Below are 15,867 nucleotides of genomic sequence, written 5' to 3' on the forward strand. Positions count from 1 at the left end.
CGGAACGATAAGGATCATGGATTTCCCAAACTTTCTGAACCTCCTGATCACATGAGAAATAACAGGGACTTGAAGAAACCGGTATAGGAGTGGAAACTCCCAGTCCACTACGAATGCGTCCAATAGCGCTCCTCTTGGGGGAAATTCCCTGGAGCAGTACAGTTAGAAATTCCGGTTCACACTGGAAATGAGCAGATCAACTTCAGGGATTCCCCAAAGGGCAAAGATCTCTTGAAGGACTTCCTGAGCTAGTTCCCACTCGTGGAAGACTGTGCTCTGTCTGTTCAAAGGGTCTGCCGCTGTGTTCTCCGCTCCAGCTAGGAGAACTGCTAATAGAGAGACACCCTCTTGAATTGCCCAGAGCCAGATCTGCATTGCTTTTCTGCACAGTGGTAGTGACCCTGCAATTCCTCTCTTATTGATGTGGTACATGGCCACTGTGTTGTCTGTCATTATCAAGATATTCTTTCCCAGTACAGAGGGCACAAAGGCCACCAGCACTAGTCTGATTGCTCTCAGCTCCAAAATATTAGTGTATAGTTTGGACTCTGATGGAGACCAACAACCGCTGATTGTCAGATCATTTTCATGTGCTATCCACCCCGTGGCTAAGGCGTTCGTAACTACTATTATCTCCGGCCGTGGCTGTCAAAAATGTCTCCATTCAGAATGTTGCCCTTGCAGGCCCACCACAAAAGATCCTGTGCGACTCTACTCGGAACCTGAAGAAGGTCTGACATCTTGTCTGAGAATTGGGACCATTGAGTCCTGACAGCCCATTGGAGAGATCTCATTCTCAGCCGAGCCTCAGGCACCAGAAAAATGCAGAATGCCATGAGGCTGAGCCACCTCAAAAAATCAAAGTCGGGGAGATGCTGGGCACTCTCGAATTTGGTGACCATCTGTAGAATGTGTTGAGCCATCACCTCGGGTGGTAAGGCTTTTCCCAAGGATGCATCCAGGACTGTACCGATGCACTGGAGTCTTGGAGATGGTATCATGTGGGACTTCTTGTAGTTGAGGGAGAAGCCCAGTCTGTGCAGAGAGTGGCAGGTTATACTGAGATGTTCTTGGGCCTTTTTGGAAGAATGCGCCCTGATCAGCCAATTGTCCAGGTAGGGGTAGACGTGAATCCCCCCTCTCCTGACACTCGCTGCCACCAGTGCCATCAGCTTGGTGAAAAACCTGGGGCAGAGGTCAGCCCGAATGGCAGAACTCAAAAAATGTTAATGAGAACTGTCAACGGCGAACCTCAGGTACCTCCTGTGCTTGTGATGGATAGGCACATGAAAGTAAGCATCCTGAAGGTCCAATGACACCATCTAATCCTGGATCTGGAGGGCCTGAATGACTGGAAAAAGGATAACCATCTTGAACTTGTCCTTCCTGAGAAACTTGTTCAAGTCTCTTAAATCCAAGATGGGTCTCAATCATCTGTCCTTCTTGGGGATTACGAAGTAAGGGGAGTACCAACCCGTGTTCCTCACCGCTTCAGGTACTGGTTCTCAAGCACGGTCAAAATTTCCAGCACAAATAGTGAATCTGGAAATTCTTAAGAGTTGCTCCCCGGTGGATGATCCTGAGGCCTTTATAGAAAGGGAAGGCAGTAACCCCAGGCTACTGTTTCCAATGCCCATGCATCTGAAGTAATACCCCGCCATTCCTGCAGATGCTGTGAGAGTCTGCCTCCCACCAGGGTTTTGTGGACTAAGGCCTCAGAAAGGTTTTGAGGTGGCTGATGCAGCAGCTGAGGGTAAAGCAGCCCTTGTCTGGGTGGTCTTAGCACCTCTCCCCGTCCACCACGGGGAAACCTTCGCTGACCACTTTGACTTGCCAGTCCTCTCGCTCTTCCAGCGGAGGCATAAAAATGAAAGGACCTGCCCTTCCAAGCTGTTCCACTGGGGCGAATTTGCAGTTGTCTGATTACAGCACCAAGGGATTTGGCTGTCGCTTTGGAGGTCTGCAGCTTCTCTAGGCTCTCATCAGCCTTGCTGCCAAATAAGTGTGTGCCATCAAAGGGTATGTTAAGAAGTCTTGATTGCACATCCGAAGTATACCCAGACTTCATTAACCACCCAAATGTGCATATCACCATGCTAGCCACCATTGTTCTGAGAATACGGTCCAAATAGACGTGACCAGTTTGAAGGGACTCACACATAGCCTCCTTCCAATCTTTAATAATGTTCAAAAATCTGTCTCGTTCTACCCCTTTGGGAATATGATCAGCCACCATCGCTATATAGTCCCATAGGGTAAATGTGAACTTAGCAAGTGCGCATTTGGCATTCGCCGACTTAAGGGCCATACACCTAGCCGGGAAGACTTTTCTTGCCAAGGCATCATAACGTTTGCCATCCCTGGCGGGGGAATCGTTGGGTAGGGAGTTTGCTTTGAAGTCAATGTAGCAGACTGTACTACAAGGCTTTCTGGAGTTGGGTGTCTTAATAGGTAATAAGGATTGCTACTAGAGGTCCTGTATTTACTTGTCAATTTGTTATTTACTGCCAGAATTAATTTTGACGTATCCCAGTTTGCACTGACCCGCCTTTGCAAGGCTATATGGAAAGGAAGAATACTATCCTTTTGTGGTCCCTTGCCCAAAATGTCTGTCAGGTCATCCTGCTCATAAGGTGGTGCAGGGCTGACCTACCCCAAGAATTCAATGGCTTTTGCCATTAACTGTCTAAATGACCCCTCTGTGTGATTGGATGGATCTGGTCTGCCATATTCAATTCCCGGGGAATTGACTATTCCACTTGCCATCTGTAATGTCTCATACAGCTCCATCATCCATGAATCTTCTGTGATTAGAGCCTCTGAAATTCCATACTTCAAGCCAAAAGGTCTAACGTCATCATATGATGGCTCATACTCCTTATATATTGACAAAAGTGGCTTGAAAAAGTCCTGTCTTGGAAGTGGAGTGAAAGATGTTTTATTTTTCTCAACCTACTTTGACAATTTTGGCATTCAACAACAATTTCGGGATTTGACGACAATGACATGTAAGATTTACCCGATAGGGACATCACACTCTTTGTTGTCGAAGGTGTCAAAGATTTTGGCTTTGACAGGGCAGGTTCTCAAGTCGAAAGGAGCGTCAAAGGTTTTCTAGGAGTTATATCACAGACACCTGGGCTCAAGGGCGCATGGGGCTTGGCCTATGCCTTTTCCTGGTTGGGCTTTTCCTCAACAGCAGCATGGTTCCTTCTCTTGTGTTTCGAGGGGGTGGAGGCCACAATCTGGAAAACCTGGAGCCTTTTTTGTCAGAATCTCTCCCGTTCAGTCGGTGAAGCTGATTTCGTCAGGCAAGTTACCTATTCCGGGGAGGACTTCATTGAAGAGGACTGCGACCTGTGATGCCTTTTCTTCATTTGTCGTGAAGACAAAGATGAGTGGTGAGATCCACTCCTAGATCGAGATCTTTTAGCTTTCTTCAGATGAGCATTGTCACCCTTTGACTCGTCAGAGGATCGCTTTTTCGACAGAGTCATCGAAGGTGATTTATGTATCCTACCTGTAGCGAACATCCCTTTAAGTTCTTTCAGGGCTTTCACTGTCATCAAAAGGCAGGATCCAGACTCTGATGTCTTATGATCGGATCGCAAACACCACAGACACACCTGATGGGGGTCCGTAAGGTACATCTTCGCCCCAAAGTCTTGGCATGTTTTAAACCTCGATCTTGGAATCGAAGATGCCGTTGAAGATGCCATAGTTTACTCAATAGGATTCTCGAAGGAACCGAAGCGCGCTGATCTTCTGAAGTGATAGCTCTCACAGAACAAAATAACTGAAGCTAACAGTCACTGCGCACACTATATGTGCCAGTGGTGATGTCCCCATCAGGACGGATGCCTTCGAGGGACATCAAGTCGGCTAGCATCGACATGCAGCACCCCCTGCTGAAAATGTTTCCTAAGCAGCTTAAGCTGGATATGGAGATATATATGAAACGATGATTAATACATGGGAGGACACAATCCATTCGAAAGTGAGGTTTCAGAGGACCATATTGGTCCAGTGGAAAATGTGCAGGTGGGTGGAAGAATGTGATGACAGCAACACACCAGGGAGAACAACCTAGACTGAGACAGAAGAGAGAAGGGCCCGAGAAAGATCATTGTGATGGCATGTGGGCAAAAGGTGGGAGTAGGGTGAAACTTCTACATCAATCCCTACCAGAGTTCATCAGACAGACCATCAACACCAATATTGCACTCAGCCTGCCGGTGGAGAGGGCCTTGAAGACAGCACTTGAGGGACATTGAAAACACCTATCTGCCCAGGAGCAATGGATCCACAGCTTGGGTAACCATGCAGCCCGAGGAAAGGGTCAGAGGAGAAGAACACTTTCCTGGAAGCACCAAGAGGGTACAGACTTGATGGAAAATTCTTTTAACCTGGGACACTGGAAGATTTTGGAAATATTTGTTACCATCAGATAACCAAGTTAAATTGTGTTGAACTTTGTGAACCTTTGGCTACTTTGTCAAACATCCCCTTTGAAGCAGGAGTGCCTATTCCTTTGAACCCTTGTTTGAGAACACCCACTGGCCCTACTCACATTACACCTTAACACTTGGAGACATCATGCTGACAACTTAGCTTACTGAGTTTTATCTGAAAGCTAGCAACTTTTGTTAAACTTGAAAAGACCTTTATAATAAAAACACTTATTTTACTTTTTGTGTCTGGGTCTCAGGTGTGTAGCACAGTGACAGTATTTGGCAGCACTCTGTTACACATGGTTTAACCACTGAGCCAGCTTTTTCTTCAGGGATGATGAAGTAATGTAAGGCTGGTTCATGGAGTGATTTCACTGAAAATGTGGGGTTTACTACCATTGTCTCTGAAGGACCATGCCCAAAGTAGAACCTGGATCATCTTGTCCAAATGCTCACAATAATGCCTCTGCTCTATGGGTATCCAGAAGGAGTTATATCTCCTACCTTTATATGTGGAGGAGGAAATGGGAACACATTTGCTTTTGTGAGTGCTCTGTTCCCTGAAACCCGATGCAATGCCTGCTGTCGTTAGGGTTCCTTTAATTTGGATATCCATGCCTTGTAAGAAAGGTGCTAAATTGATCAACCAAATAGTCCAAAGAATGGGAAAAGTAAGACATTCAGGGAACCAACATCAGGAATCCTCCCTCATCTTTCATTTTCGCAAAGTTAATTTTTTTTGTCAAGACAAATGTATATGGTTATGTTTTAAGGGACCTATTTTCTTCTTCTTTAAAACTGCCTGATTTCATTTACTGCAAACATGTGTCACACTTATCGAATGTCATTTTCATCTGTGAAAAGATGCTGAAAAAACAAACACTTTTAGATTTAGCTTTTAATAGCATTAAATAATGATGAAAACATAAAGGCAAGCGCATACTTACAGTACCGTCTAGACGTGTGAGTGTGCATATGTATAAACAAAATAGAATTTGTAACATCACTGTACCTCGTTTGCTGGGTTCGCCTTCAAAGGAACATAAAAAAAGAAAAACATAGATTAATAAAGGGTGATGTTTTGAGTCCTTAGTTACCATTTTGACACATTATAGATAATTCAACACATTCAAAGAACCCCTTATTTGTAGGCGTAGGATAAACATATTGTTTAGCTAGGCTGGTACTCCGGCACAGATTATGCATTTTAAACCAATGTACGAAACACTCTCGAAGCAGATGAATGTGTGACGAGTAGCTCATAAAAGTACACTTCCTACTTTGAAATTATTTAATTTTCAAAATTTACAGCGGCGTGAGCCATAAAACTTATCAACAAGTACAGTTAACAATAAGATAATTAATTAAATAAATCGTACTAAAACAGTCCCACAGCATTCATATCCTTAAAATGTATTAAAAAACAAGCAATTAAACCATCAATAAATATGAATATAAAGATACTAATTATTACATACAATTAGACTCCAGTTAGCTTAATAAAAGTACATGGGTTAGCCAGGATTATTGAATGGACGTCATTACAACTGTTGTAAGACTAACATTGCTCACTTTAGACCTCCTCAACCATGATCTATGTAAATACTTGGTGAAAAAATTGACTAATGTAAAGTCACACGTTCTCCTACAGTATACTGTTGCCACTTCACCTTGACAAATGCCAGCAAGCCTAACGATTGGGGCTATACATTTTCCTTGTAAATCTTTGTACCAAACTGTATTATTATGCCCAGCCTAGGTCTGAGTGAATGTTGCCAGTACCAAAGTACAAAGACGAAATTCTAGGTATAAAGAGCATGCCTTATCACATCGAGGTAGGCTTCATAACCAGAGTCAGGCTTGATCATCAGATAGAGGCGGCCAGTGCTAAGATTAGCAAAGAGGCCTCCATAGACCGTTGAGATGATACAAAACTCACTCGCTTGATCAAGCCCTTGGTTTCACTGGTCATGGTTGCTGGTGACCTCCATAAATAGCCAAGATGTAAGTCTAGGAGCCAGGATTTCACATGTTAAACCAATGAAGAGAACACAATCCTTCAAGATTTATAACATACATAAGAGCTTTTCTAGAATGAGCTAAACCTGGGGAGGTCCATAACCTCACCCAATATAAAATAGGTTTCAACTTAATCAAATCTCCCACTAGTTGTAGGTCACATTCCAAGCGCCTGATGCCTCCACTGTATTTTTCCAGGGTGGCAGTAGCTTTAACAACTTGATTTTACCACAGCCCATTTTTACAGAACTTGATGCCTCGATAGTCATATGTTGATACTTGCATGAGGGCCAATCCATCTACTTCAATATTGAGCGTCACTGATTTGGGTGACCTGTGCTTAAATGCTATCATTTTAGATTTCCCCTTATTAAATTCTAAATGCAGTTCCCTGCATTTTTTGTTAAAGATCGCCAACGTGTTTTTGAGACCAATCGAGGTTGTGGCCAGCAGCACTGCATTGTCGGCAAAGAAAAGCACAGAGAATTTCATCTTGCCCAACCTAGGTACGTACAGGCTGCGTGCCTTCAGCTCCTTGATTACTTCATTAATATATAAGCAAAAGAGGAGCAACGCCAGCACACACCCCTGACTAACACCTTTCTCGACATAAAGCAACTCAGTCGCTCTCCACCTAGGCCCCAACGTACTGATGCTTTGTTGTTGGTATTTATTGTTGGAATATAGTAATTGGATTAAAGTTAATAAATTAGGAGGGATTTTCCTTTTAAACAACACCTGCCAGAGTTGGTTCATTGGAACACAGTCAAATGCGGTCTTCAGCTCTACAAATACAGCATACATCCTGGCCCCAAGTCAAAACCCTGAACAGTCATTCTGATACCTTTCTGGAAACCTGCTTGAAGGTGGCTGATTATTCCAGTTGCCTCTGCCCAGTTTTGCAAGCATCCCCAAAGTAAATTAGCAAACCTTTTTCAGAAATTAGGCGATAGTTCTCAGGCGTCTCTCTATCACCCTTCTTAAAAATTGGACGATTTCCGCTTGACACCACGATTGGGGAACCTCACTTGAATTAATCACAGAACTGTAAATTTGGCAAAGAACTGGGGACCAGTTCAACGATTCATCCTTAAAAAGATCAACAGGGATCATGTCTGGGCCAGGTGCTTTCCCACCCGCCTTCACAGTAACTGTTTCTATGTTTTGAACCTGTGGTGTGACTCCATCAGATATATACTCCGACTGCATGATCTTTGATAGTGATTGTGTGTGGCAAATACAACCCCTTGGGAAAGTCAAATATACTTTTTGGTATCCTGTTAGGAAGATGTCACTGTAGATGTTGGTACAGATTTAGCCTCTGCCCCTTTTTATAATACAAATTTAAGCCTTTGCATTGGCACTTGAAGGCTGCCTGTGTTTGATTTCTAGGTTAATCAGTGGTTGCATTGCCATTAATTTGACAGTTCTTACATGAGGGTTGGGTACCCCTAAACAACCTGAAACTGCGGAACTCTGGAAATGCAAAGTAATACAGAAATAGGGTTGTTCCCATTAGATTACGATTAAAAAAGAATTGGTTAAATATTCAAGTTATCAGAATCAATGTGATTTGATTGTGATACTTGCATATTTAACCAATTCATGTTTAATCATAGTCCAACGAGAACAACCCTCTTTGTGTGTTACTCATACATTTGACAGCCAACCTTTTCATCCCCATTAATTCATTATGGGAGGTAGGAATGGGAATTTTATGGGCCTGAAAAGAGGGGCTGGAAGAAGGGGTGAGAGTTTGGTACGGGAACCACCCCGATAACTGGGAGCCAGGGCTACTAAAAAGAGGAGCAACAGCGAAAGATACAGGAACGAATTTCTGAGGATGAAAGTGTTGCCTTTCAAAATATGGATGATGAAACCATGTACAAACGATGTCTAAAAACCTGCTCTAGGCGGTTGACCAGATTTGGAGTTTACTGATTTCACAGCAGTAACATTGGATTTACACTTTTCTAAAGCGTCATCATTGGAGTGATGGAAAGAGTTGTGCTATCAAATGGAGGACTTTCCTCCTGAATGTCAAGGTGTGAAGACACAGCAGAAAGATAAGCCTTTCTATGGATACAAAGAGTGTTATTTAGAGCCCCGCTTGCAGTGTGATACATATGTTTGTAAATCTCCACTTGTTGCTGTGCTGCTTCCCTGCCTTATGAAATCCAGAAGGTAAACTCATCAATAACTTTAGTAGGAAGACATTTAGTAAAGCGCTCTAAATTTCCCCATTTTGGAAGTTAAAATCCAGCTAAAACTCTAGAGGCATTTATCTGACTCAATTGCAGTCATATTGATAAATGGTTTGAACACGAGAAGTACTGAGCCCAGCACTGGAGTCTTACTGTGTAATTACTTTCATTTCTTACTCCCCTCATTGCTATTCGATGGTACCAATGATGAGGGATCAGAACACAATTTCACGCTAGATGGTACTGAATGTGCATTGTCAGGGGATTTGGCAGCCACATTTTTTACCCTTGTGTCTAGCATGTCCGCTTGGATTGGTAACAAGGCTTCAAAACTGCACTTTGATAATGAGGTCACAGTGCATGGATTGAACAAATCTCCAAGGACCAATTTAACCAGTACTTTGCCTCCATCGAGTAACACTTCCCTACAATTTGTTATTTATTTTGTCTTCCTGCTGATGCGGGCTCACAATGGAGCCACCATGAGGGAGCTGCCTCTCAGATGTAACATGAAGGCCCCAAATGCACCCAGTACCAATGGATGACCCATGTGTGCGCATAGCTTGGAGAGACTTTTGTCCTCTTTCCATATTGTGGGGCCTTCTAATGCTTGACAAACTCTTCTATCACCTTCATTATCGGTGCAATCAGGGGCATCGAGAGTCGTCTGTTCTGCAAGGAACTGGGGCAAATACCAAGGCACAAGGCACAAAGTACTCATTGGATAAAAATGCCCAGATATTAGATGCATAGATGGTGAGGAATGGTCGCTGAGAAATGTCCCCCCATAACTAATGCACCTTTGGAAGCCAGTCTTGAAAGGCATGTCGGAGAGGGAGCCACCGCTATGGAAGGACATTTAAATATTGATCAAACAACCTAGTCAACGTGAGGGCAAGAAAAAACAGGCATTGGCAATGCCCACAGTTTGGGCTTTTATGTAGGCATGGGAAACACACTTTCCAGGCACTGCCCTAGTGGTATTAACTGCCTATTGATGGTAGCAGATACACAATGGTGCAAGTGCTTGGGCATCTAATAGCAGTGCCTGGAAAAATGCCCAATACCTATACACAAGCCAAAACTGTTGGTTTTGCCAATGCTTGTTTTTAACAGTACTTCAGTGAAGAACACGCATGCATAATGTTTATAAATAAAGTGGGTGAAGGCAGACCTAGTTGAGGCATTTTTATTATAAAAGGTGTGGTTTTACTGCTCCAATCAAGTCATTGACTTTCAGACATCTCCTTTGAAAAAAACACTGCCAAGTACTTTGAGTACAGAGTTAGACAGTAAGGCTTGATTGAAGCGAGCTCAAAGATTTCCCACAAGGAGGTGTTTTGGATCTGGAGGGGCAGGAACTGGGTGGGAATGACCATGGGGATTAGTATGACCATTGGCAGTAAATGGGTGAGCAAATACCCAAACAACACCTACAAGCTTTGTATCTCTCCTCATATGCCATTTCTCCCCATCAGTACTATAATACAATCGTTTCAGCTTATAGGGGGCGCTAAAGTGCCACCTAATAGCCAAAACTGATAAAATGGCAAGAAAGGAGATTGTTGTACAGCAGTAGCTAAATACTGACGACCTGCATTGGCGAAAAAACAGGAACTTTGTTATGGCAGTTGTTGACGTGTTGCTATAGTGGGCAGGGCTTGGGCGCAGAAAAACATGTGCACAGCCTTATGTAATTAACTTTTGGGAAGTGAAGTGGCAGCGTTTCTTTGAAAGCCAGTTTCCCAGCACTGCCTGCGAATGTAAGCCATTTCAAGCAGTTAGGAGAAAAAGCAAAGACGGACGACAGAGAACTCGGAGTCCTTGAGCCTTGTTAACCGAGAGGCTTTAAGTTGGGGTGTATTGCAAATCTGAGTCTCTCTCTCTCGATAAACCTCTTTTGTTTATTGTCGCCTTGAGGAGGAGCCATTCTCTTGGGGTATTATTTCTCTTGTCCAGGTTTCGCAAGCCTAAAATGCCCTTAATAAAGCATTAAACAATCTAACATGTTGTGCTCTGGGATAATCCTTTCTCAGCTCTGTGGCAATCATACAGATGGGAATGTTTGTGGGCCTGATTTACAACACGTTTTTAAATGGGGTTAGGCTATTGAAAAAGCCTTTTGTAAATCAGCCCCAAAAGTGTGCAGACACGAACCTGAAATGTTTCTTTACTCGCCTCGAGTTTAGAAGAGATGGGTGCAGTATGCTCTCGAGGACTACACCCAACTATATTTGCAAATGCACGTTTCTTATTCTTTTGTTGGAGTATGCATGTTTTCAGATAAAACTTTTTAAATAAGAGATGGGTGCGTTTGAGTCTGCCATTATACTTTTGGAATATGCGATAGAAAGACTAAAAGAAATTGCTGTAATTAAGCACCATGATTGGTAAATTCACCCTGATAAAATTAAAAGATGAACAATTTCTGTTTACTGTGATACAATACATACCAGAATGTTAAATCAGGCCGAACCAAAGAAAATCTAGACTATGTTTCAGTCATTTTGTCCAGGGATTGTATGATTAGACGTGTGTTTACATGCGTGTGAGAATAAGGAATCTGGGAGACTGAGCATGAAAGGCAGCAGGAGCCTATGCTAAGGAGATTGATGAGGTTAACTTTGGGTTTTGGATGGAATACCGGGGTCTCAGAACCCCTTGGCACCCGTTTGACATTGATTATGTTACAAAATGCAGGCTGGCTTTGAACTGTTTTATGGTCAAATGTAATGATTTCCCAATTTTTAATTTTATTCTTGAAACTTATTTCTCAGTGCAAATATCGATTTTGCTTGCTTTGAAAGCGGTGGTTTGTGAGGAATATTTTGAAAGCACGATATGCTTTTATATGCTTTTATAGATCTAATGACAAAACAACAAATGGGCGTGGCCAAACCCTTAACTGGATGCCATTACCTCTGTGGCTCCCTTGTAAATTGATGGGTGCAAACGATACAAAAGAGGGACTAACGAATCAGTTAAGGGGAGAACACAAGTATATATTTTAGAGCCCCGTGGACGCTCTACTCTATGTTCTCAACTTTTCCAGGGGTGTCCGCATGCATGCAACAATTCTGAAAAGTAGCATGATGGCCTTTTTGGGTGACAAGGAAAGCTTAACAATAATAGTGTACGTTGTGGATAAACGTGGATGTGTTCTAAAGCAGACCAATTACCTTTATGAGAATATTCAGGAAAATGAGAATAGTGATATGCATGTTCCTCAAGGTTTTCTGAAGCATACATCTATCATTTCTATTTGCTAATGATAAGGTCTCTGTGTTCAACGTAAGCAGTTGACAAGCATCTCTGTCACTAGCCGGGCACACATACCATAAATAAGCACAAACGTCAATGGGAGTACAGCAAACAAAGGAAAAGCACTCAAATAGACTTACCAGATTCATCACTTGCATGGGATTCATCTAAAGAGGGAAAGAAAAAGAAAACATTCAGGGCAAAATATTCTTACAAGAATTCTCCAGTGTATATATTTCTAAAGGTTTGTGGTTTCTGAAGTGAACTGGATAGACCAAACTGAAACCTATATACATAATTCCAAGGCAAGGTGCCCCACAATCTCTAGACTGTCAGGCTTGTGACATACATGTACAAAAAAGCTCCAGCAACAAAAGCGTGGTGGATGTCTCTGTGGCTCCCTTTCAACAGACAATGCTCCTGGCTTTTAGGAAATGATCACTGCCGCAGATCTTTACAGAGATCAGAATAATAAGATCTTGGGAGAGATAGATTGCTTCATGTTCTTGCTGTGTCTTGTGAAAATGCTGTCCTAACTTGGAGCAAATGTGAATCTAGCCAAAGACGGTTGAGCGAGAGTGTACGCTATGAATGCATTGTTTAAGTTTGGCTTCTGGAGCAAGTAATCATGCTTCCTGCTGACTAAAATTACAACTTTCAGCAGGTCAAGTTACAATCCAACAGAAACGAAAACAAATAAAATCAACCTAACAGATTTGATATTTTTGCCTACAAGGAAAATAATACAGAGATTGTAATTCAATATTTTCTGATCATTCTTTACTTTTCTATTGGTTGAGCGCATTCAAAGGGGAATGCAAGGGGGACAGATTTATAACACAGCATCATGACGTCACCTGTCTCTCGGCAGAGCAATGTCATATTAGGCAGTGGAACATTTGTGAAACCAAGAAATCATGAAAGTGCAGCCCAGCACCATATGACACTTGGAAGACGTGCTGGCGTGCATTGAAAAGAGTCCTGGGATGCTTGGGCCATGGGGAAAAACTTGCTGCTCAGGTTACAGCCTGTTTGGTCCACTGCACCCATTTCCACATTAACCTAGACATGTCCTTCTCCTCTGAGTGTGACCACAAGAGTATCAGCAAAACACACTAAACCATGACAATGCAGGATATACAGTTCTGCAGTTGTCTTACTGTAGCATGTATGGTCAAGTCGACGTTTCACAATGTTTCAGCATTAATAAATATCACGCCTTCTTTAGGACTAAACATGCAGATATTCCATACAATGTCCAATTTACCATCAATGCTGTGGCGTTAATGAGTATCACTCATACTTATGAGTCCAACATTAGAATATTTAATAGAGATGTCCAAATCATTTTAAAATCAAATTGTCCAGATCACTGTGAGGAGTCAGGAATGAAACTCGGACACAAGTTAGGCATGTTGTTTGTTAAAGAATTTTATTGAAAATAAAGGGTTGGAAAAAGGCCCCTCTGACCCGGTTCTAAGAAGAATGTGCCTACCTAAGCCAAAACTAAGGAACAGTCTGTGTCAGGATGTCAAAATCAAACTGTCCTTGTGTCCAAAGGTTTTATTCTGACCCTCACACAAAAACTAAATTATAAAAGGTGAAAAGGAAAAGTGTCTTTAATCTTTTAAGTTCTCGCAAATGTGTTCGTAAAAAAAGAATAAGTAGTTTTAAAACATAAAACTTTCTTTATATGTCCCTTGCCCTAGGTTTCTCTTCCGTGAAGTTTTAACACAAAACTGTATTTATATTGGAAGAGCTCTTGTTCCACAATGGGGTTCCTTTCCCTTGGGTTTCTCTTCCTTGAAAACCACAGTTCCTTGTGTCTCATTTGGCCCACAATAGTACTGTCACAGCCAAAGCTTCCTAGCTTTGTAATTCTTTTTTTCAGGACAAGTCTTTTCTTGGTATGTTTAACACAGTTCTGATATTTCTGTACTTAAAAGTTCTTAACACACTTCTCATTGCTTGGTGTACTCTCCTGCCAGGGCCTCTTCCTGTTACACGTGTGTAATTTGCCTGGTATACTCTCCTGCCAGGGATTCTTGTTATTGCATGCTTGCAATTGCCTGGTATACTTTATTGCCAGGGCTTTCTGTTCCTCACACATGTATAGCTTGCCTGGTAAAATCTCATTTCAGGGCCTGTGGTTCTTGCACTTTTGCAATTGCCTGGTATACTTTTCTGCCAGGACATCTGCTTCTTGCGCACTTGTAACTTTGTTCCTTACACATTTATAACTTGCCTAGTATACTCTCCTCCCAAGGTTTCTTATTTTTGCACACTAGCAATTGCCTGGTATATTTTCCTGCCAGGGCTTCCCACACTTGAAGTTACCTGGTATTTTCTCTATTCAGGGGTTCTTTGATTCACACGAGACTTTAATCCATTTCCACAACCATATATTCATTTGATTGGATATTGATTGGATATTGCATCCTCTTGATATACACTTGGTTTTGGTGCTCCCGTCTATTTACATTCCACACATTCACACGCTGATAAGGGTTTTACTCCTCTTCCCCTTTTCACAGTTAGTTTCTTCATGTTCTCTCTTTCTGTGATTCTTTTTACAGTTATTGGTATTTTGTGCAGTTGCTGATATGCCACAGGGTCCCCCCTGTTCGGCTTCTCGTCTCCCGTGGTGTCTCTTCCACAGGCCTGCTTTCCCTCTTGCTCCGGTAAGCAAGGGTTTGCTCACGGCAGTCGGTGCACAACCAGGAGTCTTCCTCTGAATACTGTTATCTTGGCAGCATAGCCCGCTCTGTCAGCATCTCCCCTCTTCTCTGCTGGTGAGCCGCCCAGTTCCACCATGCTTGCTTCTGATTTTCCATTCTTCAAACCTCACAAACCTGCATACTGTTTCTATCCTTTACATTTCGCAGGCACAGGTATTTGCAGGAAAATACTAGAATGCTCTTTGGGCATCGGGTTCCTCCCGATCTGCATTACTCTTTCCCTCTTCTTGTTCCAAATACTTGCAGAATTATGGGATAAGAAGTCCATTGTTGGTAATTGGTTTCTAATGCTTGAATAATCATTTGGGACAGTTTTAAATGGTAACGTATTGTTGGATGATTGAAATTCCTCGAGTCAGCTCAAAAGAAACCTGCTGCCAGATGTCCTCACGCGTGTGCACTTCTTTCAACAGAAGGAGAAGATTATGTCTGCTGCCAGGAACCTGGCCTCAATACAATTTCGGGGAGCGACAGTGCAACTCTTCCAAGATCTTTCTCCATACACCTTAGCTAGCAGAAGACGGCTACACGGAGTTACGGCCTGGTTGAGATCCAAGCAGATCCGATACCGTTGGGGCCACCCATGTAAATTACTTTCTGACATCCAGAACCAGAACTATGTGATCTCCTCAGAGGATGAAGCCAGGGAGCTGATGGCAGAGATATCTGAGATTAACCCCTTGGCCTCCCCCAGCCAGAAATCGACGGAACTGACCTTCAGCCCCACGCCAAAAGACAAGCGGAGAAAGCCTCGCGGATGGTGCCATCTAGAGTCCACCTCACGACAGGAGGTGAAAGTCATGGGGGGAGTGGAGGAATGAGAGGCGCCTGCGATTTCCCCGGACCCGGAAGAAGATAACCTTCCGAATGGCTGAACTGGTCAGTCAACTGAGCTAATGAGGCACACCTTCTGGAAAGAATGGTTTTTCCCTCACATACACTCACCACGGGGTACACCCCCGGACACAAAGCCCACGGCTTGGATAACCTGGGAGGCTCTGTGTTGCAGTCTTCCCCCCTCCTCCAGTTTGATCCTACGCACCATCCATCCAGCGGGGCAATCCAGTTCCCCGTAACTCCGAAAAGTAATCCCAGAGTGACTAAAGGTTGTTGAAGTTCATTTCTCTTAGCGGATTTGGGCGCCGGAGCAGATTGCACCCGAAATGGTTTTTGGTTGGCTAAAATTTAGCTGGT

The 15,867-nt window shown here is 43.0% G+C and overlaps 1 protein-coding gene across 50 annotated transcripts in view; it reads right to left on the reverse strand.

Moving 5' to 3' along the window:
- LOC138513982 (mucin-19) overlaps positions 1-15,867 on the reverse strand; it is a 1,848,798-nt gene that overhangs the window by 1,563,233 nt on the left and 269,698 nt on the right. For all 50 annotated transcript variants that reach the window (XM_069629210.1, XM_069629207.1, XM_069629194.1 and 47 more), the window contains exons 19-20: positions 12,076-12,102; positions 5,464-5,481 (exon numbers count right to left, since the gene is read on the reverse strand). In XM_069629210.1, coding sequence (XP_069485311.1) covers positions 5,464-5,481; positions 12,076-12,102 — 45 coding nt within the window. The remainder of the gene's footprint in view (positions 1-5,463; positions 5,482-12,075; positions 12,103-15,867) is intronic.

The sequence above is a fragment of the Ambystoma mexicanum genome, chromosome 12, assembly GCF_040938575.1.
Source record: "Ambystoma mexicanum isolate Mex_15411 chromosome 12, UKY_AmexF1_1, whole genome shotgun sequence".
NCBI classification, from domain to species: Eukaryota; Metazoa; Chordata; class Amphibia; order Caudata; family Ambystomatidae; genus Ambystoma; species Ambystoma mexicanum.